General features: G+C 45.0%; 1 protein-coding gene across 4 annotated transcripts in view; it reads left to right on the top strand.

Annotated features, from left to right (window-relative positions):
• The window catches only part of tub (TUB bipartite transcription factor), a 114,592-nt gene that overhangs the window by 76,685 nt on the left and 12,510 nt on the right, over positions 1–25,397 (top strand). For 2 of the 4 annotated variants that reach the window (XM_046345742.1, XM_046345743.1), the window contains exons 3-7: positions 455–617; positions 12,511–12,648; positions 22,773–22,925; positions 23,758–23,879; positions 25,042–25,233. In XM_046345742.1, coding sequence (XP_046201698.1) covers positions 455–617; positions 12,511–12,648; positions 22,773–22,925; positions 23,758–23,879; positions 25,042–25,233 — 768 coding nt within the window. The remainder of the gene's footprint in view (positions 1–454; positions 618–12,510; positions 12,649–22,772; positions 22,926–23,757; positions 23,880–25,041; positions 25,234–25,397) is intronic. The other 2 variants (XM_046345744.1, XM_046345745.1) reach the window with 2 other exon arrangements.

The raw sequence follows: 25,397 nt of genomic DNA, 5'->3' as shown, positions 1-25,397 counted from the left end.
TCAAAAAACAATTTGACCATCTGGGGACATTTTGTTATTCCCCACAAGGTCAAATTCTATTTCTAGGGGATTTAGGGTTAGGAGCTAGGGGTAGTTTTAGGGTTAGGGTTAAGTTTTGGGGTTAGGAAAAAATGGATTTTGAATGGGATGGAATTTTGTGTCCCCACAAGGTTAGTTGAAAAAGAGTGTGTGTGTGAAGGTAAAACATTAGTTTTATAAAATATCTATCCATGTTAATGTATTATATATGACACAATATTACAAGATATGTTCGTGCATAATACCAAAATATTTGAACACCATTGAAGAGTCTGTGTGTGTGTGTGTGTGTGTGTGTGTGTGTGTGTGTGTGTGTGTGTGTGTGTGTGTGTGTGTGTGTGTGTGTGTGTGTGTGTGTGTGTGTGCGTGTGTGTGTGTGTGTGTGTGTGTGCGTGTGCGTGTGTGCATGTTTCAGCGAGCTCTCCTAGAGCAGAAGCAGAAGAAGAAGAGACAGGAGCCCCTGATGGTGCAGTCCAACGTGGATGGGCGGTCTCGTGCCCGCAAGACCAAGCAGTGTGAGGAGCAGGCTCCCCTGGTAGAGTCTTACGTCAGCAGCAATAGGAGCACCATCTACCACGGTAAGAGAGCCAGCCAGGATCCTTTCACCACCAGGACCCTATTACCAGGGTAATATCTCAAATGGCACCCTATTCCCTATATAGTGCACTACTTTTGGCTAGGCTCTGTATACTACTACTATATATGCTCTGTCCAAAAATAGTGCACTTTATAGGGAATAGAAGGCCATTTTGGAAACCCAGGACCCTATCAACAGCTGTTTACCGTAGGAACCCGCTTCCTCTCATCTCTGATGAAGCTGATCCAGTGGTGCCGGGCAATTACAGAGATGTCCAGTAACGCTCCGGCATGGGGCCCTTTCAGGGGCTATTCACAGCCATGACCGGGTGGTATTGATCCAGGTTACTCACATAGAGTGCTTGTGAAAGATGGCTGATTGAATTACTGTATCCATGTTCTTGTCCTTATGAGCCGCTCACTGTTTGACCAAGTTCGTCTATTGATTCTTGATTCTTTTTAGTGTTACTTTCTGCTCTGCATAGGTACAATACTGAGATATCTATCAATACCATGTCAAGGTTGGCAAAAGAAACATGTAATACTTTATTCATTAAATAACTTTGTGTCTTTGTGTGAGAGAGACTGCAGGATTTACCAGTACATGCCTTTCAACTATAAAACTCTAGTAGTGCTCTGCAGTAGTCCTTCCAGATAGAGCAGAGGTGGTGTTAGTGCTGTGGAGATTGGGCCACTGATCTCCACAGACGGACTTTAGCTACAGTCTTAATCCCCAACTCAGAGTGACTGAGTCTGTGATCCAGACCATGCATCCACACAGCACAGCCTGGATGGCTGGCTGCTGGAGAGGAAGACAATGCCCAACACAACATAAATCAGGCAATGGAGTCAAAAAAATAACTGAAAATGCAAATATACCATTAACCACTATTAGGGCAACAATTAAGAAGATTAAAACCATTGGAACTGTGGTAAACTTGCCTGGTAGAGGAAATGTGTAGCTTGTCCCCACGCACAGTGAGGAAGATGGTCCGGTAGGCAGAAAAGTCCAAGGGTCACAGTTGGACAATTACAGAACTTGGTCGCATATTGGGGTCTCCAAATCTACAATTAGATGCCACCTCCATGCCAATAGGCCATTTGGAAAGGTTGCCATAAAAAATGGCTTTATTGAGAGCAACCAACAAATGTAAATGCCTGGAGTTTGCTAAAGGCATTGCCACTTGGGTTGGAACCAGGTGCTATGGTCAGATGAGATGAAGACGGAGCTCTTTGGCCACACACACTAGTGGTATGCAGAAAATAACCTCATACTTATTGTAAAATATGGTAGGGGATCTTTGATGTTATGGAGCTGTGACTTGAACCCCATTGAAAACCTGTGGTTTGAATTGAACAGGGGAGTCCGTAAACACAGACCGAAGGATATCAAGGATCTGGAAACATTCTGTATGGAGGAATGGTCTAAGATCCCTCCCAATGTGTTCTCCGATCTCATAAAACATTAAAGAAAGCTCAGTGCCATTATCCTCGCAAAGTATTGAAAACAGGTGGTGCCAATAATTTCGACGCCCGTCTTTTAAAGATTTTTTGTATTACTTGTTATACAAAATATTTTTCTCTGAGCAATTGTATTATTATTAAATAACTAATTTTGCATACAATAAATCTCAATATTTGTATTTATTTCATACAGTATTTTTTCCTTATCTTTATAAAGGGTGGCAGTAATTTTGGAGATGACTGTATATGAAAGCTCCAGAAACAGCTCAGTGCATAGGAGCGGACTGACGTCAATACAAAGTATATGATTCATCTTCCTTCAGTGAGTGTACATCCTGATGAAAATATTCCCCTCCGACACTAGTCAAACAGCCCCTGCTATACACAGAAGACACGGAAGCTTTGAACTTCTCTGAATGTTTCCCGTTGCAATCTCAGCCACATCCTTCCAAAGATGTCAAAAAAGATGCCTTTGAGCTCATTCAGTACAGCAGCAAACATGGAGAGAGTCCCTTGATTCATACCTTATGCTTAACAACACACTGATGGCTCTACACTGTTAGTGAAGGAAGCATAAGCACTGTTTGGTCTTGATAAAAATAGAATCCCCCTCTCTCTCTCCTGTCCTTATTTTTCACCATCCTTAGATTAACCCATGTCTTTTCTCTCTTTAGAACTCACATTTTCTTGGCTCTATTTTAAGAATCAATTCAGCACTCACTAAGAGGGATTATGTGTTCTCTGTACCTTTCGTATTTCCATCTGATTAACCTTAAACTGTATGCATTTCCACATCTACAGTATATCCTTCAGATAATATCCAGGAAAGGTTAAGTTCAGTATTAAGTGGAAATGCTGTTTCATACAGTCCTATTTCAGCTTTTATTTATTTATCTGGATTAATTGAAAAATGATATTGCACTTATACTATAAGTAGTACTTTCTGGAATTTTCAAAGAAGTACTGTAGTATGTAATGTCAAAGTATACCATGTACAGTGGCAAGACAAAGTATGTGAACCCTTTGTAATTACCTGGATTTCAGCATAAATTGGTCATAACATTTGATCTGATCTCACAACCATAGACAAACAGTGTGCTTAAACTAATAACACACAAATTATTGTATTTTTCTTGTCTATATTGAATACATAATTTTAACTTTCACAGTGTAGGTTGGAAAAAGTATGGGAACCCCTAGGCTTCTCCAAAAGCTAATTGGAGTCAGGAGTCAGCTAACCTTGAGTCCAGTCAATGAGACGAGATTAGAGATGTTGGTTAGAGCTGCCCTGCCCTATAAAAAACACAACATTTGAGTTTGCTATTCACAAGAAGCATTGCCTGATGTGAACCATGCCTTGAACTAAAGAGACCTAAGATTAAAGAATTGTTGACTTGTATAAAGCTGGAAATAGTTACAAAAGTATCTCTAAAAACCTTGATGTTCATCAGTCCACTGGAGAAAGTTAAGCACTGTTGCTACTCTCCCTAGGAGTGGCTGTCCTGCAAAGATGACTGCAATAGCAAAAGCGCAGAATGCTCAATGAGGTTAAGAAGAATCCTAGTGTCAGCTAAAGACTCACAGAAATCTCTGGAACATGCTAACATCTTTGTTGACGAGTCTATGATCCGTTATACACTAAAATAATAATGATGTTCATGGGAGGACACCACAGAAGAAGGAACTGCTGTCCTAAAGAAAGATTACTGCACATCTGGGGTTCACAAAAGGATGTTCCACAGCGCGACTGGCAAAATATTCTGTGGACAGATGAAACTAAAGTTGGGTTGTTTGGGAGGAACACACAACACTATGTGTGGAGAAAGAAAGGCACAGCACACCAACATCAAAACCTCATCCCCACTGTAAAGTACGGTGGCTGGAGCATCATGGTTTGTGGCTGCTTTGTTGCCTGGACAACTTGTTATCATCGACAGAAAAATGAACTCTCAAGTTTTATCAAGACATTTTGCAGGAGAATGTAAGGCTGTTGTCACAATTATGAGTGAAGAGGTGTGGAGTCAGGCGCAGAGAGCAAAGATGTGGGAAAAACAACACGCTTTAATGTCCCGAAACACAACATGTACAAAGTGAAAACACAAATGAACAGAAATATAACCGGACAGTGTGTAACCCAAAATACAACAAAATACACTCAACCAACAAAACAGACGAACAAGCCCGCACGAAACAGAAGTGGGCTAAACAGACTATATATACCCTATCCTAACAACCAAACTAGAAACAGGTGCTACCAATAGACAAAACTAAACGAACACAGAACAACGGATCGGCGATAGCTAGTAGACCGGCGACGACGACCGCCGAGCGCCACCCGAACAAGAAGGGGAGTCACCTTCGGTAATATTCGTGACAGTACCCCCCTCCTGACGTCGGCCTCGGGGACGACCCGGAGGCCGAGGCGCTGGGCGATCCGGGCGGAGGCGATGAAATTCACTCAACATGGATGGGTCTAGAATATCCCTCGCCGGAACCCAGCACCTCTCCTCCGGACCGTACCCCTCCCAGTCGACGAGGTACTGCAAGCCTCTCACCCGGCGTCTCGAGTCCAGAATAGCTCGTATCTTGTACGCCGGGGACCCCTCGATGTCCAGAGGGGGTGGAGGAACCTCCGGTACCTCATTCTCCTGCATGGGACCAGCTACCACTGGCCTGAGAAGAGACACATGAAATGAGGGGTTAATACGATAATACGAAGGAAGTGATAATCGATAACAAACCTCATTTATTCTCCTCAGGACTTTAAATGGCCCTATACACTGCGGACCCAGCTTCCGGCAGGGCAAGTGGAGAGGCAGGTTACGGGTCGAGAGCCAGACCCTGTCCCCAGGTGCAAACACGGGGCCTCACTGCGGTGACGGTCAGCGCTCTTCTTCTGCCTTATACTAGCTTGGCGTAATGACTCCTGGACTGCCCTCCAGGTCTCCTTAGAGCGCTGTACCCACTCCTCCACCGCAGGAGCCTCAGTCTGGCTCTGATGCCACGGTGCCAAGACCGGCTGGTACCCCAACACGCACTCAAATGGTGACATGTTGGTAGAAGAGTGGCTTAGTGAATTCTGGGCTATTTCTGCCCAGGGAATATATCTCGCCCACTCGCCTGGCCGGTCCTGGCAATACGACCGCAGAAACCTACCCACCTCCTGATTAACTCTCTCCACCTGACCATTACTCTCCGGGTCATACCCTGAGGTAAGGCTGACCGAGACCCCCAGACGTTCCATAAATGCTCTCCAAACACGGGAGATAAATTGGGGGCCTCGATCAGAAACTATATCCTCGGGCACCCCGTAGTGCCGGAAGACATGGGTGAAAAGAGCTTCCGCAGTCTGTAGGGCCGTAGGGAGACCGGGCAATGGGATAAGACGGCAGGACTTAGAGAACCGATCCACAACGACCAGGATAGTAGTGTTACCCTGAGAGGGGGGAAGGTCAGTAAGAAAATCCACCGAAAGATGGGTCCACGGCCGTTGTGGAATGGAAAGAGGTTGTAATTTACCTCTTGGCAGGTGTCTAGGAGCCTTACTCTGGGCGCACACCGAACAGGAGGAAACATAGAATCACACATCCCTCCTCAAATTGGGCCACCAGTACTTCCTCTCAAGACCTCTCACAGTCCTATAAACACCTGGGTGACCCGACGAGGGTAGACAATGAGCCCATCGAATCAATTGATCACGAACAGCCAGCGGCACGTACCTACGACCCTCCGGACACTGTGGAGGCGTAGGTTCCCCCCTTAGTGCCCGCTCGATGTCCGCGTCCACATCCCATACTACCGGTACCACCAGCTTAGCTGCCGGAATGATGGGAGTAGGATCGATGGACCTGTCCTCAGTGTCATAGAGTCTTGACAGCGCGTCAGCCTTAGTGTTGAGGGAACCTGGTCTATATGAGACAGTGAAATGAAATCTGGTGAAAAACATGGCCCACCTTGCCTGACGAGGATTCATTCTCCTAGCTGATCGGATATACTCCAGGTTACGATGGTCAGTCCAGATAAGGAAAGGGTGCTTAGCCCCCTCAAGCCAGTGTCTCTACACCTTCAGGGCCTTAACCATAGCCAACAACTCCCTATCCCCCACATCATAATTCCGCTCCGCTGGCCCGAGTTTCTTAGAAAAAAGGCACAGGGGCGGAGCTTGTGGCACACCCGAACGCTGTGAGAGCACAGCTCCAACCCCAGCCTCGGATGCGTCCACCTCTACTATAAACGCCAAAGAAGGGTCCGGATGTGCCAACACCGGCGCCTTAGTAAACATCGCCTTCAACTTAAGAAAAGCTCCGTTCGCCTCTGCTGACCACTGTAAACGCACCGGTCCCCCCTTCAGCAGTGAGGTAATAGGGGCAGCTATCTGACCAAAACCCCGGATAAACCTCCGGTAGTAATTGGCAAATCCCAAGAACCGCTGCACCTCCTTTACCGTGGTCGGAGTCGGCCAATTACGCACGGCCTTAACGTGATCACCCTCCATTACCAAACCAGAGCTGGAAATACGATAACCCAGGAAGGAAACTGATTGTTTGAAAAACTCACATTTCTCCGCCTTCACATACAGGTCATGCTCCAGTAGTCGTCTAAGAACTTTACGCACAAGAGATACATGCGCAGTGCGTGTAGCGGAGTAGATCAAAATCAAATCAAATCAAATCAAATTTATTTATATAGCCCTTCGTACGTCAGCTGATATCTCAAAGTGCTGTACAGAAACCCAGCCTAAAACCCCAAACAGCAAACAATGCAGGTGTAAAAGCACGGTGGCTAGGAAAAACTCCCTAGAAAGGCCAAAACCTAGGAAGAAACCTAGAGAGGAACCGGGCTATGTGGGGTGGCCAGTCCTCTTCTGGCTGTGCCGGGTAGAGATTATAACAGAACATGACCAAGATGTTCAAATGTTCATAAATGACCAGCATGGTCAAATAATAATAAGGCAGAACAGTTGAAACTGGAGCAGCAGCACAGTCAGGTGGACTGGGGACAGCAAGGAGCCATCATGTCAGGTAGTCCTGGGGCACGGTCCTAGGGCTCAGGTCCTCCGAGAGAGAGAAAGAAAGAGAGAAGGAGAGAATTAGAGAACGCACACTTAGATTTACACAGGACACCGAATAGGACAGGAGAAGTACTCCAGATAAACAAACTGACCCTAGCCCCCCGACACATAAACTACTGCAGCATAAATACTGGAGGCTGAGACAGGAGGGGTCAGGAGACACTGTGGCCCCATCCGAGGACACCCCCGGACAGGGCCAAACAGGAAGGATATAACCCCACCCACTTTGCCAAAGCACAGCCCCCACACCACTAGAGGGAAATCTTCAACCACCAACTTACCATCCTGAGACAAGGCCGAGTATAGCCCACAAAGATCTCCGACACGGTACAACCCAAGGGGGGGGGGAACCCAGACAGGCCGACCACAACAGTGAATCAACCCACCCAGGTGACGCACCCCCCCCAGGGACGGCACGAGAGAGCCCCAGCAAGCCAGTGACTCAGCCCCCGTAACAGGGCTAGAGGCAGAGAATCCCAGTGGAAAAAGGGGAACCGGCCAGGCAGAGACAGCAAGGGCGGTTCGTTGCTCCAGAGCCTTTCCGTTCACCTTCCCACTCCTGGGCCAGACTACACTCAATCATATGACCCACTGAAGAGATGAGTCTTCAGTAAAGACTTAAAGGTTGAGACCGAGTTTGCGTCTCTGACATGGGTAGGCAGACCGTTCCATAAAAATGGAGCTCTATAGGAGAAAGCCCTGCCTCCAGCTGTTTGCTTAGAAATTCTAGGGACAATTAGGAGGCCTGCGTCTTGTGACCGTAGCGTACGTATAGGTATGTACGGCAGGACCAAATCAGAGAGGTAGGTAGGAGCAAGCCCATGTAATGCTTTGTAGGTTAGCAGTAAAACCTTGAAATCAGCCCTTGCTTTGACAGGAAGCCAGTGTAGAGAGGCTAGCACTGGAGTAATATGATCAAATTTTTTGGTTCTAGTCAGGATTCTAGCAGCCGTATTTAGCACTAACTGAAGTTTATTTAGTGCTTTATCCGGGTAGCCGGAAAATAGAGCATTGCAGTAGTCTAACCTAGAAGTGACAAAAGCATGGATTAATTTTTCTGCATCATTTTTGGACAGAAAGTTTCTGATTTTTGCAATGTTACGTAGATGGAAAAAAGCTATCCTCGAAATGGTCTTGATGTGTTCTTCAAAAGAGAGATCAGGGTCCAGAGTAACGCCGAGGTCCTTCACAGTTTTATTTGAGACGACTGTACAACCATTAAGATTAATTGTCAGATTCAACAGAAGATCTCTTTGTTTCTTGGGACCTAGAACAAGCATCTCTGTTTTGTCCGAGTTTAATAGTAGAAAGTTTGCAGCCATCCACTTCCTTATGTCTGAAACACATGCTTCTAGCGAGGGCAATTTTGGTGCTTCACCATGTTTCATTGAAATGTACAGCTGTGTGTCATCCGAATAGCAGTGAAAGTTTACATTATGTTTTCGAATAACATCCCCAAGAGGTAAAATATATAGTGAAAACAATAGTGGTCCTAAAACAGAACCTTGAGGAACACCGAAATGTACAGTTGATATCGTCAATATAAACCACTACACCCTGTCCGTGCAGGTCTCTGAGTATTTCATCCACGAAGGATTGAAATATAGCTGGAGCATTCTTTAAACCGTATGGCATGACGCGATACTCATAATGGCCCGAGGTAGTGCTAAATGCAGTTTTCCACTCATCTCCCTTCCGAATACGCACCAAATTATAAGCACTCCTGAGATCCAGTTTAGTGAAGAACTGCGCTCCGTGAAATGATTCCACTACCGTAGCAATGAGAGGTAGTGGGTAACTAAAACCCACTGTGATGGAATTTAGACCTCTATAATCAATACACGGACACAAACCACCATCTTTTTACTTCACAAAAAAGAAACTCGAAAAGACAGGTGACATGGAGGGCCGAATGTACCCCTGTCCCAGAGCCTCGGTGATATAATTTTCCATAGCCACCTTCTCCTCCTGAGACAAAGGATACACATGACTCCTGGGAAGTGCAGCGTTAACCTGGAGATTTATCACGCAATCCCCCTGCCTATGGAGTGGTAATTGGGTCGCTTTCTTTTTACTGAAAATGATAGCCAAATCATCATACTCAGCTGGAATGCGCACGGTGGAAACCTGGTCTGGACTCTCCACCGTTGTAGCACCGATGGAAACCCCTACACACCTGCCTGAACACTCATCAGACCACCCCTGTAGAGTTCCTTGTTTCCACGAAATCATAGGATTATGAATAGCCAACCAGGGAATCCCCAGAACAACTGGAAACGCAGGTGAATCGATAAGGAACAAACTAATTCGCTCCTTGTGATTCCCCTGCGTAATCATCTCCAATGAAATTGTGGCTTTCTTCACCAGCCCTGACCCTAATGGTCGACTATCTAAAGAGTGCACGGGAAAAGGGGGGTTTACTTTAACTAATGGAATCCTCAACCTCTGAGCGAGTCCGCGATCTATAAAGTTTCCAGCTGCGCCTGAATCTACCAGTGCCTTATGCTGGAGAGAAGGAGAATAATTAAGGAAACAAATTAATAGGAACATGTGACCAACAGGAAACTCTGGGAGAGTGTGGTGCTTACTCACCTGGGGTGACCGATGAGTATTCTGCCTGCGTTCATGATTCCCAGATGAATTCCTCCAGCACCGACCAGACGTGTGCCCTCTCCGGCCACAACTGGTACAGGAGGAACTTCCTCCTCCGATCTCCCTTGATGCGGTACCTCCTAACTCCATCGGAATAGGGGCAGGAGGATCAGGAGGTAGAACTGACAAGACCCTTTCAGAACGTCCACGAGCAGCTAGCAGATGGTCCAACCGGATCGACAGGTCTATCAGTCCATCCAGGCCAAGTGTAGTATCCCGACAGGCCAGCTCCCTACGGACGTCCTCTCTCAGGCTACACCTGTAATGGTCTATCAGGGCCCTGCCATTCCACCCTGCTCCCGCAGCCAAGGTCCCGAACTCCAGCGCGAAGTCCTGCGCGCTCCTCTTCCCCTGTCTCAGATGGAACAATCTCTCACCTGCCGCACGACCCTCTGGAGGGTGATCGAACACGGCCCTGAAACGGCGGATGAACTCTGAGTAGTTGTCTCTTGCCGAGTCGGGCCCGTTCCAGACCGCATTAGCCCACTCCAGGGCTCTACCAGACAGGCAGGTGATGAGGACCCCTACTCTCTCCTCCTCTGAGGGGGCCGGTCGAACGGTGGACAGGTAGAGGTCTAATTGCAGCAGGAATCCCTGGCACCCTGTCGCTGTTCCATCGTATTTCCTCGGAGGCGTCATGAGCTGAGCGCTGGAACCGGATCCAGATGGGGCAGATGGTAGAGTTGCTGGTGGGAGGGTCGGTGGAGTAGTAGGGAAACCATTCCTCTCCCAACGATCCATCCTCTCCATCATCCGTTCCATCGCTGATCCTAGGCGATGGAGGATGGATGTGTGATGTTGGACTCTCTCCTCCATAGTGGGAAGAGGAGTGGTCGCTGCTCCTGCTGACTCCATATTGTGGTGCGGGTTTCTGTCACAATTATGAGTGAAGAGGTGTGGAGTCAGGCGCAGAGAGCAAAGATGTGGGAAAAACAACACGCTTTAATGTCCCGAAACACAACATGTACAAAGTGAAAACACAAATGAACAGAAGTATAACCGGACAGCGTGTAACCCAAAATACAACAAAATACACTCAACCAACAAAACGGACGAACAAGCCCGCACGAAACAGAAGCGGGCTAAACAGACTATATATACCCTATCCTAACAACCAAACTAGAAACAGGTGCTACCAATAGACAAAACTAAACGAACACAGAACAACGGATCGCCGATAGCTAGTAGACCGGCGACGACGACCGCCGAGCGCCACCCGAACAAGAAGGGGAGTCACCTTCGGTAATATTCGTGACAGCTGTCTGTCCGCCAATTGAAACTCAACAGAATTTGGCTGGTGCAACAGGACAATGACAAAAAACACAGAAGTAAATCAACAACAGAATGGCTTCAACAGAAGAAAATCCTGACCTGACCTCAATCACTGATTTGAGATGCTGTGGCATGACCTCTAGAGAGCGGTTCACACCAGACATCCCAAAAATATTGCTGAACTGATATCATTTTGTAGAGAGGAATGGTCCAAAATTCCTCCTGACCGTTGTGCAGGTCCCTAACTACAGAAAATGTTTGGTTGAGGTTAATTTCTGCAAAAAGGAGGGTCAACCAGTTATTAAATCCAAGGGTTCACATACTTTTCCCACCCTGCACTATGAATGTTTACGTGGGGTGTTCAATAAAGACATGAAAACGTATAATTGTTTGTGTGTTATTAGTTTAAGCAGGCTGTGTTTGTCTATTGTTGTGGCTTAGATGAAGCTCAGATAACATGTTATGACAAATCTATGCAGAAATCCAGGTAATTCCAAATGGTTCACATAGTTTTTCTTGACACTGTAAATAGCATGTTTCTTCTGCTATAAATCAGATTAGCATCAGGTAGATAAATCATAAAGCAGAAAAACCTGGAAAATATTTGTATATTATTGACCGCCCCAAATATAAGGTGACATTGTTAACAGAATATTTTAGGTGGACTAAACTGATTAATTGAACCTAGTTCAGAAACTGACTTCAGGCTCATGCTTATCTGAAACAGAGTATGTAGGCCTACCAGTTGTTAGTTTCCATATATGCTAACAGGAACTTCAGGTCATGAATACAGGTCTCTCCATCTCTCTCTGCTCGGAGCTTTTGAAGCATTTGCTCAGTTATTCCCCTTTAAGCTGTTTGGAATAATTGGAAGAGAAATGTGTTCCCCCAATGAGACTGTGAATGTCTCCGCGGTGACGGGTCTAGGCTCCGAATTTTTACGAGAATAGAGACACACCACTGGATATTCACTGACACTCTGCAAAACAGAGGAGGCTGTAGTGGAAATACTAAGGCAACCAAGTAGTTGATAGAATTAAGATAAACATGTTAGAATCAAAGTGCCAATTTCAAGGGACTGTAGCTACAGTATGCATTTGTTATCATCTAATCCTGGAACATGTTGTTGCTGGGAGGAGCGTGCGCTGTGCGTTTGCAATTTTCACAGAGCTAGAACATTCATGACTTGTTTGACATGAGGCGATAAACAGTGTTCTCACCCAGGCAAGAGAAACGCCTCTGCTGTGTGTCTGCTTCATATAACCTTGCATAGTGTCCTCTGCTAACTCTGTCTTTACCTGTTCTTTCTCTTTCCCTATAGGCTAACCTTAACTGACAGTACCCTTCTGTGTAGTGTCTGACTTTTATCTTCATCCTTTCCCCCCACCTGCCTGCTAACTCCTTCTGTCCGCTGGCTCCTGCCGTGCCGTACGTAGTGCAAGAAGCTGAACATGAGGAGGTGAAGGTGGTAGCGGACAACCAGGCTCCTCGCTCAGCCAAAAAGGGCAAGGCATCGACCAGCTCCACCCCGCAGACAGGCAGCGGCAAGAAGGAGAGGAAGGGGAAGCACAAAGGTCAGGCTTGCTGTTGCTGCCTCCAGACAGACCGAGAGACAGACAGGCTACAGCAGCATGCATGGTCCTCTCTCTCTGTCTGTTGGCCAACTGTACAGCACGTCTCCATCTGGCTCAGCTCTGTCTCCTACCGTGATGGAAATGAAACAATCCAATTGAAATCCTCAGGTTTTCAATGAGGAGGAAGTTTCATCTTTTGTGCCAGAATGAAATGCAGAATTTGAGAGTGTTGTGCAGAGCAAGAGATACCACTTTGGTATCATGTAGAGTAAAACAGATTGCATGTGAAATTAGTTGCATGGCCACCAGACCATGTATTTGTCTCCCAATTGATCTCCTTTGATAGCTGTATTATATTGCTGTAATGTCTTAATGAGTTGAGCTCTAAAAGTCAATGTTGTTATGCCTCTTCCCCATGCTCCATCAGGTACCTGGCTGTATGCGTCTCATTCACACACTCATCCTTTCAAACCTCCTCAAGCTGGATTGGACTCAGTTCTGTTCATGTTTCTGTCTCTGGTGGCACATAGTGGCATTCTAAAGCTAATCAAGCTGCCCTTACAAAGAAGTGAAGCATGCACTCAGGTGCTAAGTCTGTCCAAAATCTAATCTGAGTAATGATGTTAGAGAAGTCGGTCCTCTCTGCCTGCCAAGTAAACACCTTAGTGGCTGCTAAAACGCTCCTTAGCCTTGATACAGACTTCATACATAAGCAGCATGAATTGAAATGGAAGTGTGAAATTGTGCTCTCTCTCTCACTTTGATGTCTATCTCAGCTTCTGAGCTTCAATAATCAAATCAGTATACTGTATAGTATACTGTATGTATTTTGGGCTCCTAAGTGGCGCAGCGGTCTAAGGCACTGCATCTCAGTGCTTGTGGCGTCACTATAGACACCCTGGTTCAATTCCAGGCTGTACCAGAACCGGCCGTGATTGGCACACAATTGGCCCAGCGCTGTCCGAGTTTGACCGGTGTAGGCCGTCATTGTAAATAACAATTTGTTCTTAACTAACTTGTTAAATTAATAAAATCATTTTAAAAATAACATAAATTGCCAGTGGCTGTCTGAAATGCTTGTTTACGAGCCCTTCCCAACAATGCATTATTAAAATTAAAAAATTAAAAAACAATAATGGGGCTAAACTCAGCAAAAAAAGAAATGTCCCTTTTTCAGGACCCTGTCTTTCAAAGATAATTAGTAAAAATCCAAATAACTTCACAGATCTTCATTGTAAAGGGTTTAAACACTGTTTCCCATGCTTGTTCAATGAACCATAAACAATTAATGGACATGCACCTGTGGATGGTCGTCAAGACACTAACAGCTTACAGACGTTAGGCAATTTAAGGTCACAGTTATGAAAACTTAGGACACTAAAGAGGCCTTTCTACTGACTCTGAAAAACACCAAAAGAAAGATGCCCAGGGTCCCTGCTCATCTGTGTGAACATGCCTTAGGCATGCTGCAAGGAGTCATGAGGACTGCAAATGTGGCCAGGGCAGTAAATTGCAGTGTCTGTACTGTGAGACGCCTAGGATAGTGCTACAGGGAGACAGGATGGACAGCTGATCGACCTCGCAGTGGCAGAGCACGTGTAACAACCCCTGCACAGGATTGGTAATCCAAACATCACAACTGTGTGACAGGTAAAGGATGGCAACAACTGCCTGAGTTACACCAGGAACGCACAATCCCCCCATCAGTGCTTAGACTGTCTGCAATAGGCTGGACTGGCTTGTCGGCCTGATGTAATGCAGGGCCTCATCACACATCACCAGCAACAACGTCGCTTTTGGGCACAAACCAACCGTCGCTAGACCAGACAGGACTGGCATAAAAAGGCTCTTCACGGACGAGTCGCGGTCTTGTCTCACCAGGGGTGATGGTCGGATTCGCGTTCTTTTGTCGAAGGAATGAGCGTTACACCGAGGCCTGTACACTGGAGCGGGATCGATTTGGAGGTGGAGGGTCCGTCATGGTCTGGGGCGGTGTGTGTCAGCATCATCGTACTGAGCTTGTTGTCATTGCAGGCAATCTCAACGCTGTTGCTTTACAGGGAAAACCTCCTCCTCCCTCATGTGGTACCCTTCCTGCAGGCTCATCCTGACATGACCCTCCAACATGACAATGCCACCAGCCATACTGCTCGTTCTGTGCATGATTTCCTGCAAGACAGGAATGTCAGTGTTCTGCCATGGCCAGCGAAGAGCCCGGATCTCAATCCCATTGAGCATGCCTGGGACTTGTTGGATCAGAGGGTGAGGGCTAGGGCTACCCCCCCCCCCCCCAACCCCCATATGTCTGGGAACTTGCATGTGCTTTGGTGGAAGAGTGTGGTAACATCTCACAGCAAGAGCTGGCAAATCTGGTGCAGTCCATGAGAAGGAGATGCACTGCAGTACTTAATGCAGCTGGTGGCCACACCAGATACTGACTGTTAATTTGGATTTGGACCCCCCCCCCCCCTTTGTTCAGGGACAGATTATTCAATTTCTGTTAGTCACATGTCTGTGGAAATTGCTCAGTTTATGTCGCAGTTGTTGAATCTTGTTATGTTCATACAAATATTTACACATGTTAAGTTTGCTGAAAACAAACGTAGTTGACAGTGAGAGGACGTTTCTTTTTTTGCTGAATTTATAAACGGGGAGTACAAGTACCAGATCAATGTGCAGAGAGGTATGAGGTATTTTAAGTAGATATGTACATTAAGGCAGGATAAAATGACTAGTCATCCGGATAGATGATGATGATAATAATAAGAGTAAAATAGAGAACAGAGTAGCAGCAGCATATGATGAGTGTAAAAGTGTGTGTATGTGTGTGGGTTTTGTGTGAGTGTGTCAGTGTAGTGTGTGCGTGTGAATATAGTGTGTATACAGTGCATAGACGTGAGTGTGCATAGAGTGGCTATTTAGCAGTCTTATAGCTTGGGAGTAGAAGTTGTCTCGGAGCCTGTTGGTCTGAGAGCTGATGCTTTGGTAACGTTAGCCATAGACTGTTCACTCTGCTACCATCTGGCAGCTGGAGTCTTAGGTAGCTGGAGGTAGCTGGAGTTTTTGGCAATTTTTAGGGCTTTCCTCGGACACCGCCAGATATAGAGGTCTTGAATGGCAGAGAGCTCAGCCCCAGTGATATACTGGGGTGTTCGCATCACCCTCTGCAGCGCTTCGCGGTCGAAGGCAGTGCATTTGCTATACCAAGCGGTGATGCAGCCAGTCAAGATGCTCTTGATGGTGCAACTATAGAACTCCTTGAAGATCTGAGGGCTCATACCAAATCTTTTCAGCTTCTTGAGTGGGAAGTGGCACTGTCATGTGCGGGTGTGTGGACGCCAAGGAAGTCCTTAGTGATGTGAAAGCCTAGGAACATGAGGCTCTCGACCTGCTACATTACAGCCTCGTCGATGTAGATGGGGGCATGCTTTCCCCTCTGTCCTGTAGTTCATGATCAGCTCCTTGGTCTTACTGACGTTGAAGGAGAGGTTGTTGTCCTGGAACCATACTGCTAAGTCTGACCTCCCTGTAGGCTGTCTCATCGCCGTTGCTGATCAGGCCTACCACCTTTTGTGTCGTCAGCGAACTTGATGATGGTGTTGGAGTCGTGCGTGGCCACGCAGTCGAGGGTGAACAGGGAGTATAGGAGGGGACTAAGTGCACACCCTTAAGGGGCCCCCGTGTTGAGGGTCGACGTGGCAGAGGTGTTGTTGCCTACCCACACCACCTGGGGCCAGCCCGTCAGGAATCCCAGGATCCAGTTGCAGATGGAGGTGTTTAGTCCCCGGGTGCCCAGCTTGGTGATGAGCTTTGAGGGGAGTATGATGTTGAACGCTGACCTGTAGTCGATGAACAGCATTCTCACATAGTTATTTTCCCTCTTGTCCAGGTAGGATGGGGCATTGCGAAGTGCAATTGAGATTGGAATCCTTTTTGCACTCTCTTTTGACTCATCACAACGTTGCTGCTACTGTTTATCTATCCTGTTGCCTAGTCCCTTCATTCCTACCTATATTTACATTTACCTCAATTACCCTGTACTATTGCACATCGACTCAGTACTGGGATTTTCCCACAAGTCTTAGTGTTGTATTCCTCGAAGTGTGCATAAAAGGCATTTAGCTCATTTGGGCATTCTGCATCACTGGGCATCTCACTGGGTTTCCCTTTGTAATACATTATCGTCTGTTAGCCCTGCCACGTACGACAAGCATCGAAGTCGGTGTAATAGGATTCCACCCTTCTCCTATATTGTCCTTTTGCATGTTCGATGTCTCGTCCGAGGTCATACCGGGCTTTCTTGTATGCGTCCATGTCTGTGTCCCATTCCTTGTAAGCGGTAGCTCTAACCTTTAGCCCTGTGTGGCTATTGCTTGTAATCCATTATTTTTGGTTTTGATATGTACCTATAGTCACTGTGGGGACGACGTCCTCTATGCACTTATTGAGGAAGCCTGTGAACGATGTGGTAAACTCCTCAATGTTACCAGATGAAACCTACGTATTCCAGCCGGTACTAGCAAAACAGTCTTGTAGCCTCGCATCTGCTTCATCAAACCACTTTTGTATTGAGCATGTCACTGGTACTTCCTGTTTGAGCTTTTGTTTGTAAAAAGGAAGCAGGAGAATAGAGTTGTGGTCAGATTTGCCGAAGTGAGGACAAGGGAGGGGCTTGTATGCGTTTCTGTGGGTAGAATAAAAGTGGTTTAGAATTTTAGCGTGCCTTGTGTCGCAGAATACGTGTTGATACAATTGAGGTAGAGCTAGTGTCTCCTCTTCACTGTTGACATTGGGACTGGTGTTTTGCGGGTACTATTTAGTGAAGTTGCCAGTTGAGGACTTGTGAGGCGTCTGTTTCTCAAACTAGACACTCTAATGTACTTGTCCTCTTGCTCAATTGTGCACCGGGGCCTCACACTCATCTTTCTATTCTGGTTAGAGCCAGTTTCCGCTGTTCTGTGAAGGGAGTAGCATTGGACAAGATCTTCAGTGTCTTGGCAATTTCTCGCATGGAATAGCCTTCATTTCTCAGACTGATGAGTTTCAGAAGAACGGGCTTTGTTTCTGGCCATTTTGAGCCTGTAATCGAACCCACAAATGTTGATGCTCCAGATACTCAACTAGTCTGAAACTAGTCTACTCAACTAGGCTGCTTCTTTAATCAGTACAACAGTTTTCAGCTGTGCAAACATAATTGCCAAAGGGTTTTCTAATGATCAATTAGCGTTTTAAAATGATAAAATTGGATTAGCTAACACAACGTGCCATTAGAACACAGGAGTGATGGTTGCTGATAATGGGCCTCTGTACCCCTATGTAGATATTCCATTAAAAGTCTGCTGTTTCCAGCTACAATAGTCATTTACAACATTAACAATGTCTACACTGTATTTCTGATCAACTTGACGTTATTTAAAAAATAACACAAAATGTGCTTTTCTTTAAAAAACAAGGACATTTCTAAGTGACCCCAAACTTTTGAATGGTAGTGTAGGTAACATGGCTGTTTGTCATCTCAGGAAGCTTTTGTAGTCCTTACTCATCTGTTCAATGTTATTGTTTTGTCCTCCAATGTGATTCATTTAGGGCTAGTGATTATTCAGACCAGAGTCACAACGTCATTGAACACCGATATGACCCCTTTCTTCTTACGGAATGATGGCTTACCTCGTCGCACACACACACATACACACACTCCGCTGCTCTCTGAAACGAGGATTGGCTGCTTCGCTAACGTCACACTAACAAAAGGCTGCAATCTCCCTCTGAAAGCAGCAGTAATTCTTGTGTAATCACAGTGTTAAAAAGACAGTCACTAATTCAGTTGGGAGCAATAAAACACTCTTTCAGAATGTGCGTTTTACCGGCCGTGATTTCATCTGGCTCATCTCATTTAATCGCTTGTTGCACTGCTATGGTGATGAGACAGAAGAGGATGAGGAAAAACAGTATGCCAGTGGCTTTGAAGCAGTAATGACCAGGAGGCCTCATTTATAACCGTTGTGTAAGTTTGACACTAAATATCTGTGCATCATTTCTGAAAAGGCTATCCTAGTCAAAAAAATCCCCCAAATCCAATTTTTTAAAACGCTATTATAATCCAATAGAAAATTATTTTGGAACCTACCCTATAGGATTTTATACTATAGGTCCTATCATAGAGGATTTTATGGGGTTCTAAAATATGATAGGGTTCAAAACGGGTTCCATCCTGTAGGATCCTATAAAATAGAATCCCATATGAGTCCAATGGAATGGTTCTAAAATCTGATAGGATTGAACCATATTGTGGTGGTGTGTTTATCACTGGTGTGAGTAGGCAAAGACATGGACATTGTGCTCCGGAGAGAAAATGTTCCTCAGTTTACTAGTCTTTAATCTGGATTGCAGTTTAACATACAGTTGAAGTCAGAAGTTTACATACACCTTAGTCAAATACATTTAAACTCACAATTTTGTTTTGTTTTTCACAATTCCTGACATTTTAATCCTAATAAAAATTCTCTCTCTTAGGTCCGTTAGGATCACCACTTTATTTTAAGAATGTCTGAATAATAGTAGAGAGAATTATTTATTTCAGCTTTTATTTCTTTCATCACATTCCCAGTGGGTCAGAAGTTTACATACCCTCAATTAGTATTTGGTAGCATTACCTTTAAATTGTTTAACTTGGGTCAAACATTTAGGGTAGCCTTCCACAAGCTTCCCACAATAAGTTGGGTGAATTTTGGCTCATTTCTCCTGACAGAGCTGGTGTAACTGAGTCAGGTTTGTAGGCATCCTTGCTTGCCCACACTTTCTATAAGATTGAGGTCAGGGCTTTGTGATGCCCACTCAAATACCTTGTCCTTAAGCCATTTTGCCACAACTTTGGAAGTATGCTTGGGGTCATTGTCCATTTGGAAGACCCATTTGTGACCAAGCTTTAACTTCCTGATGTCTTTAGATGTTGCTTCAATATATCCACATAATTTTCCTACCTCATGATGCCATCTATTTTGTGAAGTGCACCAGTCCCTCCTGCAGCAAAACACCCCACAACATGATGGTGCCACCCCTGTGCTTCACGATTAGGATGGTGTTCTTCAGCTTGCAGGCCTCCCCCTTTTTACTCCAAACATAACGATGGTCATTATGGCCAAAAAGTTCTATTTTTGTTTCATCAGACCAGAGGACATTTCTCCAAAAAGTATGATCTTTGTCCCCATGTGCAGTTGCAAACCATAGTTTGGATTTTTTATGGCGGTTTTGGAGCAGTAGCTTCTTCCTTGCTGAGTGGCCTTTCAGGTCATGTTGCTATAGGACTTGTTTTACTGTGGATATCGATAATTTTGTACCTGTTTCCTCCAGCATCTTCACAAGGTCCTTTACTGTTGTTTTGGGATTGATTTGTATTTTTCGCACCAAAGTACGTTCACCTCTAGGAGACAGAACATGTCTCCTTCCTGAGTGGTATCATGGCTGTTATGGTGTTTATACTTGTTTATACTTGTGTACTGTTGTTTGTACAGATGAACGTGGTACCTTCAGGCGTTTGGAAATTGCTCCCAATGATGGACCAGACTTGTGGAGGTCTACAGTGTTTTTTTCCCGAGGTCTTGGCTGATTTCTTCTGATTTTCCCATGATGTCAAGCAAAGAGGCACTGGGTTTGAAGGTATGCCTTGAAATACATCCTCAGGTACACCTCCAATTGACTAAAATGATGTCAATTAGGTCATCAGGAGTTTCTAAAGCCATGACATCATTTTCTTGAATTTTCCAAGTTGTTTGAAGGCACAGTCAACTTAGTGTATGTAAACTTCTGACCCACTGGAATTGTGATACAGTGAATTATAAGTGAAATAATCTGTCTGTAAACAATTGTTGGAAAAATGACTTGTGTCATGCACAAAGTAGATGTCCTAACTGTCTTGCCAAAACTATAGTTTGTTAACAACAAATTTGTGGAGTGGTTGAAAAACAAGTTTTAATGACTCCAACCTAAGTTGGAGAAAGAGAGGAGGACCAAGGTGCAGCGTGGTAAGTATTCATATTCTCTTTTAATGAAAATGAATACTCAAACAAAAATAACAAAACACGAGAACGAAACGAAAACAGTCCTGAACGGTGAAATACAAACACAGAACAGAATATAAACACCCACGAAACACAAGTGGGAAAAGGCTACCTAAGTATGATTCTCAATCAGAGACAACTGACGACACCTGCCTCTGATTGAGAACCATACCAGGCCAAACGCAAACACAACATAGAAAACGGAACATAGACAACCCACCCAACTCACACCCTGACTATACTAAAACAAAGACAAATCAAAGAAACTAAGGTCAGAACGTGACAGTATGTAAACTTCCGACTTCAACTGTAAATGTTCAGGTTTCTATGCCATATTTAGCTGTGAGACAAAGCTACATATTAGATTTCAGATTATTTGTGCTAATTTCATGTACTAAGACCGTATCTGTTACTACATTAAAACAACCTCACATTTCGACCACATGGAATTGAGGGTAATTACACATCCTTTTTACCTCAGATTAGACTGGGCGTCTTGGGACTTCGAATTCTACTATCATTTTCAAACTCAAATGGCAGACAATTTTTAAATGCTCTCTGTATAAAAGTCACTGGCCTCACACCAATCCATGGATTTATCACTCAAATAACAGCTAACCCTTGTTACTGTTGATATCCTATGGTGGGTCGTGATTTGTTGAAGTTAAATAACGAAGCAATTGATTTATTTCCTTCCCTGTTTCGGCATCCTCACAACCTGCATCCGACATTCTAGAATTTAGATGACTGTCCACAGCAAATTCTCTTCTAACCAGTGATATACAAATGATTCTCAGATTCAGTGTGGCCTTTGAATAGTATCAGTTTAAACAGTGCATACACCCCTGCTCTATTGATTTCAAATTGATATCGATATGACTGATTAACAAAATAGTGTTATTTATCTTTCTGCTTTGGCGACCCACTTTCAAAAAAATGCAACAATCCTAATTGTAGCTGGCTTGTCTTCTACAAGTTGTCCTCTAACCAGTGATATACATATTATTCCCAGATTCCATGTTTGTTTTAGTAAGGTTAGTTTGAACAGGATGTGTAACCCGACTCCCCCCTCTCATCCTACTGATTTCAATGTGATATCAATATGAGGGATTGTCAAATAAGTGTTGCGTTTCTCTTTCCGTTTTGGCCACACCCTGAAAGCAAAATGCATCACTACAAAATGTAGCTGGTTGTCATCAGCAGGTTGACCTCTAACGAGTGATGTAAAAATGATTTCCAGTTTCCATGTGGTTTTTGAGTTGTGTTAGTTTCAACAGCGCACACAAACCTGATTTCTCCCCTAATCAATATGAGTGATTATTTGCCACTTGTCAAAGCAACAGGGTGTTTGGTGCATTATGCAGTTCATAAGGTGCTCGTTAAAAGGAATAGAAGAAATATGACAAACATCTTATCCCCAGTTGCACAAAATACTTGGCCATTTGCCTGCTTGCAATAGCAATACTTTAACCACTCGGAACTGTGCGTACACATGGTCTAAAGTTTGCAGGAAGGTGACCACATTCTCATGTCAAGTTAACTTTTGTATGAAGACTGGCATACGCATGTTTTGGGGTATATTTTGTACATACGCACAGTTTATAAATGAGGCCCCCGACCACTCCATTCGTGTGAAAGGGATTAGTAATCTGGTGCGTGATTGGCTGAGTCAGTAGCTGACTGTAGCAGCAGGGACATCATGTTCTGCCCTGTTACGCAGGCTAATTGAATGGCTAAGAAGCAGCGGAAGTCTTAAGAGTCATGCCGAAAATATACCACATCAACCCACAAAGGCGTTCAAATCTGAATCTCACTGCATGACCCCTATTACCCAGGCAAATGTCATCTACTCGACTCCATTTACTTATACTGTAGTTTGAGTTTTTTTCCAACATATTTCCATTCATTCTCCATGTCATGTTTGCGTGCATTTAGGCATGTTATGTGTGAGTTTTGACACATTACAGTATGTTTGTGCATGATCTAATGCATGTGTGTTACTACTGTTACTGTACGACTATGGAGGTCTGACCCTGATGGGGCTGGTTGGGTGTGGTGGTGTGGCAGGACTCGATGGGCCGGCGTCCTTCCAGGAAGAGGGCCAGATCCAGATCATGACGGTGGGTCACTGGGCCGTGGAGGAGGGGAGTGAGGGAGATGCTGTGATCAGTGCTCAGCCACAGGGCAAGCAGGACCTGAGGGTCACCATGCTTAAGAAAGGTATCAATACATATAGGCCTATCCCTGGCCTCCAGCCTGATCTGTGTACATGTACAGTCCCTCTGTGGCTTCGATTGGTCTGAAACACAGGTCAGAGAGTGATTGGCACTTGTCCTCTCCAATCATGCAGTGATTGGTCTGAGATTATGAGATTGTGAGGACCTTGGATTTATTATACAGTAAGACCTGTTAAATACAGCTCTCCTTTCCCCTGAGATCTTTGCCAACTGAACAATAACATCTAAGTCAACTAAACAGTAACATCATGCTTATTACATCATGAATAACACCTTACTGAAAATATCAACAGTACTCCACTTGTTTTGCCCCTCCTGGTTCCACCTTACTGAAAATATCAACAGTACTCCACTTGTTTTGTCCCTCCTGGTTCCAGTTTCCACCACCTTTTGATAGCTGAAAACATACTGTACAGTGACAGATACGCCTTTCTTTAAAATTGTCATGGGCAACCAACCAATTCAGGAAGCAGCAGGTATGCTATGACCTGAGGCTCATGTTGTGATGCTTTTAGTGAGCACGCTACAGGTGTGTATTGGCAGCTTTTCATGGTTCTTTCCCTGTTGGAGAGAGAGCCTTATACAGTTCAGACTCTACCCAGAACACTACCATGCCTCTAGACTTACAGTAGTGTATCCAAACCTCTCCATGAACTGATGTTTCAGAACAGGCTTGTGTCTATGTTCCTGTGTGTTGTATCTTTGTGTACAGTGCTTGGTGTATGGTGCAGCATGCATTTACAGTTCTGTTGTTATTCAAACAGCATTACTAGGAGCACGACAATGCCATTACATTATGTATTTTCTGTTTGAAGGTATTTCTAGTAGTATGAACTTTGACGAAGAGGAGGATGACGAAGATGAAGTCAGTTCCAGTTCCTCTCAGCTCAACAGTAACACACGGCCAGGCTCTGCCACCAGCAAGAAGTCCTGCAAGGTACACTATCTGATGCTCTGTGGTCATCTATTGTTTCCTGACTCTTGAATGGAGCTTTTACTTTACACACAGTGTGCACTAATGCACCCTCTATTTGCTTTGTTCCTCTGCTCAGCGGGGCTCAGCCATTAGTCCATTTGGGGAATGACCACGGAGCAGTTTTGTGTTTTGGGCTACATTATGCTCAACCTATTCCTCTTGTGTATCTTTATTATTGTCATTTGAACTGTAGTTTGTTGATGCATGGAAGCAGCCCAGACATCTTCTGATGTGAATAGTTTTACCTAATGGAAATGGGAGTTTTTTCCCTGGATCTCAGAACATAAGCAGTCTCATGAATCAATCTGAGAGGGGAAAGGGGAATTTGTGTATATCAAACTGCCTCTCCTAATCATGTCCTTGCTGACCTCTTTGGTAGCTGAATATAATATTCCTGTTGGAATGGCTTTTTATCATGCAGTTGACATACCCTGGCCCTTTGCCCCCCTGGCAGTTTTGAAATGCTATTTAAAATACCCCCCTGAAAAGACAAATGACAGTCCACAAAATGGCAGGCTACTAAGTCTTAGGTTAGCTCTGGTATTTCTGACTTGTCATCATCTGTCATATGCTGAAATAACTGCTGATTATTATTTGTATGAATATTTTAAACCTGCAGGAAATGTGGTGTGAGAACAGGCTGTTTTTCTCTGCTGTTTCCTCTCCTGCCGTCTGACTCAGAGGTAGAGCTAGTCAGAGGAGGCGGTGGGCTGTGTAGTCTCCTGTGGTTCGAGGAGGTTGAGGGGAAGTGACTCCTTAGTGTACTGGGGGCTTTAGAGAGGCACCTGACATCAGGAGTGACATCAGAAGCTACCCTGAGCACCTGACCATGTCACCAAGCTGCTGAGACAGTCTGTCTGTTACTATACGTTTGGCTGTTAATCATGTCTCCTCGCTGCCTTGTACTTCCATATGGATCTAACCCCCTGTTGAAACCCAGATGGCGTCTACACAGCCTCGTGGTTCTTAGCACAACGTGCTAATGTAGTTTCAGTCCCCAATGGATGTTTTATAATAACCATTACCGTTTTATAATGGAAGGGAAGCAGAACTGCCGTAGGTCCGGTAATCTGATGTTTTGAACATGGTGTGGGCTGATGGGCTGTCTACCTCTGTCCCTCAGGAGGCAGCCTCAGCGTCCACCCCTCCCGTCAGTGAGCCGGCCATCGACGTGGACGACCTGGAAGAGTTCACCCTGAGACCAGCCCCTCAGGGGATCACGGTGAAGTGCAGGATCACCAGAGACAAGAAGGGCATGGACCGAGGCATGTACCCTACCTACTACCTCCACCTGGAGAGGGAGGATGGGAAGAAGGTGAGTGTAGAGCAGAAGGATAAATACTTACCACACTGACAGAATGCAAAGTGTGACCCTTTAGGGCAGAGCTGTTCAATGTCGGTCCTGTATGGCCAAATAACTGCTGCTTTTCATCCTCTCCTTCTATTAAGGGACTGATTATAGACCTAGGACACCAGGTG

Source organism: Oncorhynchus gorbuscha, linkage group LG04 (genome assembly GCF_021184085.1).
Source record: "Oncorhynchus gorbuscha isolate QuinsamMale2020 ecotype Even-year linkage group LG04, OgorEven_v1.0, whole genome shotgun sequence".
Taxonomy (NCBI): Eukaryota; Metazoa; Chordata; class Actinopteri; order Salmoniformes; family Salmonidae; genus Oncorhynchus; species Oncorhynchus gorbuscha.
Note: the sequence above shows the minus strand (reverse complement) of the source record. Positions and strands in the feature narration are given on the sequence as shown.